This window comes from Zophobas morio, unplaced genomic scaffold (assembly GCF_036711695.1).
Source record: "Zophobas morio isolate AGI-343-1 ecotype UQ-CSIRO unplaced genomic scaffold, CSIRO_AGI_Zmor_V1 ptg000007l, whole genome shotgun sequence".
In the NCBI taxonomy this organism is placed as follows: Eukaryota; Metazoa; Arthropoda; class Insecta; order Coleoptera; family Tenebrionidae; genus Zophobas; species Zophobas morio.
In genome coordinates, this window is record NW_026972112.1 from 8,813,969 (window position 1) to 8,818,885 (window position 4,917).

Here is a 4,917-nt window from a genome sequence, read left to right on the forward strand (position 1 = left end):
AGTCTATGATATTGAATCTTTAGTTGATTGTTTATTTTTTTCAACATTTTCTACAATTTCAGAAATTATGGATTCAATAAACTTATGTGTTTTTTTACTGTTTGTACAATTTTTTGTACTAATTGCACGTTTTGTTTTTTTTTTTTTGCGTAGATAAAATTTGTCACGAGCCATTATTATAAAATAAGGTCTAACAACAAAAATATAGTGCAAATAATTTGTAAGTGGACGACCGAAACTATGTTTTAGGCAGACACTGACAAAGTGGTAGTAACATTGGCAACTGTTCCAAAACTGAGCTTTGCCGAAAAAAGGTACTTTACGTGCATTTCAAACAATTACATTCATAGGACTCTACCATTTCTACCAGCCAGATGTAAACAACCACCTACAATAAATTTAACAACTTTTGTTTGTCACCGGAAGTGGGACTGGTATTGCGGACTGAAATTATCCCTTGTACACGGTTTCGACTCCATTTGAGTAACAATTTTTTTCCGAATTTAAAATTACGTTCAAGCTGTTGTTCAAGCCTAAAATTTAAAATTAAATCTTTCCGAAACAGTATGACAAATATGTAGTGAACAAAAAATATTTACACCTTATACAAAAAAATGAGGTTTACGATGCGCAAGCATATGATATACGTAAAATTAAAAGTGCAAGTCAAAGTTAATATGCATAAAAAATAGCAGCTGTTTCTATTAAAAATTTAAAATTAATTATTTAAATCCTTACAAAACGATATACTAACAAACAGTTTAAGCAAAGTCAAATTTTTAAACAAACTGCCTTCTGCCATACAGTTAGCCGCCAAAATAATTAACATGAATATTTTAGTACTTACATAAAAAACCACCGTTGAATGCTTAGAATTACTTGCACACAACGTACTAATGATTTACGTTGAAGAAAGTAAAAAATTTTGCTATGTGGCTAATAGCTTCAAGGACACGTTATTATTCATTTTCAAACGATTGCGGCTAATAATTTTAACAATTTATTGTTATTTACTTGGTAAATATATTTTTATTTTTATTACTATTGTTTTGTTGCAAACGATAAAGTAAATAACAAAACCAAACTCTTATACATTATTAAGTTTAAGAAAAATTTTCCGCCAAAAATATTCTATTTGTAATGAATGGGCATGTCCGACAGTGCAGATAGTAGGAAAATAATAAAAATATTTACTTATACCGGAAATATTGTTAATTCTCTTATTTCAAGTTTGGCCTACAAATGTGGAAAATCCGTCCCGTTCGTAAATAGTACCTTGGCGCGACCAATTTTTGCTTTACATGATGTTCCTGTAATTCAGACAAACAACACATCCTTGATAGGAATAAATCACATATCTACAGATAATTCCCCGACAGTAGGAGGTACTTTAATATTTACATATATTTAATATATTTACCGAAAACAATTTAAGTACGGAAACAAAATAAATAACTGGAAAGAATTAACTGTAGCCAAAATAGGAAAATGAATCAGTGAGTTTTACATCTTTCCGGTTTTGAACGGTTAAGGGTAAATTCAGGTACCCGGGTTTTGTTTGCAACTATTATGGCTAGACAGGCACTGCGGCTTGTGTACTAAAACTTATTTCCGTACAGTAAAATGTAGAATTCTACGGATCGGTGCTGCATTTATTCACATTTTAGCAATTCACTAACAGGAGGCAGCATCTCCCGGGTCGTTTTATTCTCACTTTGACCAGGCAGATATTTTGCCTCCAGACGGCACCCTTAACGAACTGCTGTGACGTCATTTGCGTGCGTTAATAGCTCTATTAGAAAACCGACAAACGTGGGCGGTAGAAAAATATTCTTAACAATTCACCATGTTTATAATAACTTTAAAACGTCTGCAAGATCTCAAAGTATTCAGTTCTGCAACTCTTGAGTTATATATATATATATATATATATATATATATAATTCAGCTCTGCAGGCCTCAAAAGCCCTGGGCTTTTTTTACAATAATTTTCCATTTGTTCCTGTCAGCTGCTTTGGATCTCCCATCTTCAATGCCTAAGTTTTGAAGATCTTTTCGAACATCGTCTATCCACTTCAGTTTTGGCCTTCCTCTCTTTTTCTTTCCTCCTTTTAGGCGGTCTAATACTTTCCCCAATTGTCCTTTCCTCTGGTGCTCTTCCGACGTGGGCTAGCCATCTTAGTCTCTGTGCTCTGATTATCTTCGTGATTGTTGGTTCTCCGTATATTTCCTCGATCTCTCGGTTTGTTCTTCTTCTCCATTGGTTTAGTTCTTTTATACCTCCATATATCTTTCGTAGTATCTTGCGTTCCCATACTTCCAACTTCTGTTCCTTTTCGTTCGTTAGCGTCCATGTTTCACTAGCGTACAGGACTGTAGGTCTTACTATTGTCTTATATACTTGTTTCTTTGTTCGTCGTGTTACATTCTTACTCCTCAGAAATCTGTTTAATCTTCCTACACTCTTTTTGGTTTTGCGATCCGTTCTTCTATCTCTTCGTTCACTTCGTTTTTGTTTGTAATTACTACTCCTAGATATTTGAACCTATTTACTTCTTCGAATTCGTATGTTGTTCCTTCTTCTGTAGTTACTTTCAGTGGTTTTGCTGGGGTTTGTTTTGTTTCCATCTTCATAAACTTCGTTTTCTCTTGGTTGATCGCTAAACCCATTCGTTTCGCTTCTCTGATTAGATTTTTTGTCATTTTCTTCATTTCTGCTTCTGTTCTCGTTATACATGTCACGTCATCTGCAAAGCCTATGTTTTGGTGTCTTTTTTCGTATGTCGTGCTCGTTCTGTGGATGCCACTTCTCCTTATTATTGCTTCAAGTACTAGATTGAACAGGGTAGTTGATATTGGATCTCCTTGCCGGAGTCCTGTTCTTACTTGGAATGGTTCTGACAACAGACCATTTATCCTGACTCTGTTTCTGGTGCTCTGCAGGGTCATCTTTGTCAGTTTTATTAGTTTTCTTGGGACTCCCAGTTCTTGCATGGCTTCTAACAGTTATTTCCTGTTAACCGTGTCATAGGCTTTTTTAAAGTCTATGAACAGCAGATATAAGTTGATTCCCTGTTCGTAATGTACTTCTTGTAGTTGCTTCAATATAAATATCTGGTCTACAGTAGATCTATTTTTCCCAAACCCTGCTTGATATTCTCCTACTATTTTTTCCATATGCTGCTTTAGTCTTCGGTTGATGCAAGTGGCCATTACCTTATTCGTTACGTCTAGCAGCGCTATTCCGCGATAATTTTCGCATTTCGTAGTATCTCCTTTTTTAAATATAGGGCACAGTACTGCTTCACTTGCAATGGAGGACCAGCAACCCTTGTGGGGTTGCTGGTCCTCCATCGGGTGCCTCCCCAGGTGGCGGATAGGGGAACGCCTCTCAGATATGAGTGGTACCGAGGAAATCAAATACTCGGGGCAGACCAAAACCAGCACACAAAGGACACGACGGTCTCCATGTTAGGAGCGGTAGTCCGACAACGTCTGTTCTCCAAGTAGGAGCGGCTGAACACATAGTCAGGAAAGCAACGGGAAACTACCTGACTCATACAAATTCCCCAAGATATCACGATGAGCACACAAAATAGAACAATGGCCCTCAGTCCCGGGCACCCCTTAGATGGGGAAAGGGTGCGAAGAATCCCCCGGTTACCCAATAAAAACAAAAATGATTTTAAGATTCACAAGGAAAAAAGAATTGGCACATGGAATGTGAAAAGTATGTATCAACCTGGAAAAGCAGCGAACATAATAAAAGAAGCAAAACGACTTCAAATCGACATACTAGGATGCAGTGAAACAAGATGGCCAAATTCAGGTCAATGCACCATTAATGAACATCACATATACTTTTCCGGAGACAATACTACCAAAAACAAAAATGGCGTAGCAGTAATTCTAAATGACCAATCCAACAAATGTGTAAAAGGATTTATCCCCATTTCAAGCAGAGTAGCATTGGTCAAAATCAAATCAAACCCTTTCGACACAAATATCATACAAGTATACGCACCAACAGCTAACAGTAATGAACAAGAAATCGAAGAATTTTATGAAGAAATAAGAATAGCAACTAAACATACGAAGAAAGAAGAAGTTAACATCATCTTAGGCGACATGAATGCCAAAATTGGGCTGGGAAAAATAGAAGATGTGGTAGGAGATTTCGGACTAGGAACAAGAAACGAAAGGGGTGAACGTTTAATAGAATTTTGTCAAGAAATGAACTTCACCATTATGAATACCTTCTTCAAACTACCTCCCAGAAGGCTATATACCTGGAGAGCTCCTACAGACAGCAACGACAGAATCGTAAGAAACCAGATTGATTTTATAATGATAAACAAAAAATACCGAAACGCAGTAACTTCTTGCAAAACATACCCAGGAGCAGACATACCATCGGACCACAACCTATTACTAGCACGTACTAAACTCCGACTAAAGAAGGTTGGCAAAGGAAGACCATTACGAGGAGCTGACATGCAAAAACTAAAACAACATACCGTGTTTCAACAAACAAAGGACAGGATAAATACTGAACTCAAAACAATTTCCGAAAAAAACGCATCTGACCTGGAACTAGAAGATTTATGGGACAAAATAAAGTCATCGTTAACATCTGTTGCGGAAAAAGAACTAAAACCCGACAAAAGAATTAAAAAACAGGAATGGATGACAAATACAATTCTCGAACTGATGGAAGAAAGAAGACAACATCGGAACAAGAATAATGATAAATATAAAGAGCTACACAGAAGAATATTACACGCAATCAAAGAGGCTAAAGAGAGATGGATGCAGGAGAAATGTGACGAAATGGAGATTCTACAAGCCAAACATGACACTTTTAACCTACACAAAAAAAATCAAAGAAACAACAGGAACACAGAGAAGGAAAATTAA

At 36.4% G+C, this 4,917-nt stretch overlaps 1 protein-coding gene across 1 annotated transcript; it reads left to right on the forward strand.

Annotated features, from left to right (window-relative positions):
- Positions 1–3,603: 3,603 nt before the first annotated feature.
- Positions 3,604–4,917, forward strand: LOC135123917 (craniofacial development protein 2-like). Its single transcript, XM_064048776.1, has one exon. The coding sequence runs from the start codon at positions 3,604–3,606 to the stop codon at positions 4,915–4,917; it is 1,314 nt and encodes a 437-aa protein (XP_063904846.1).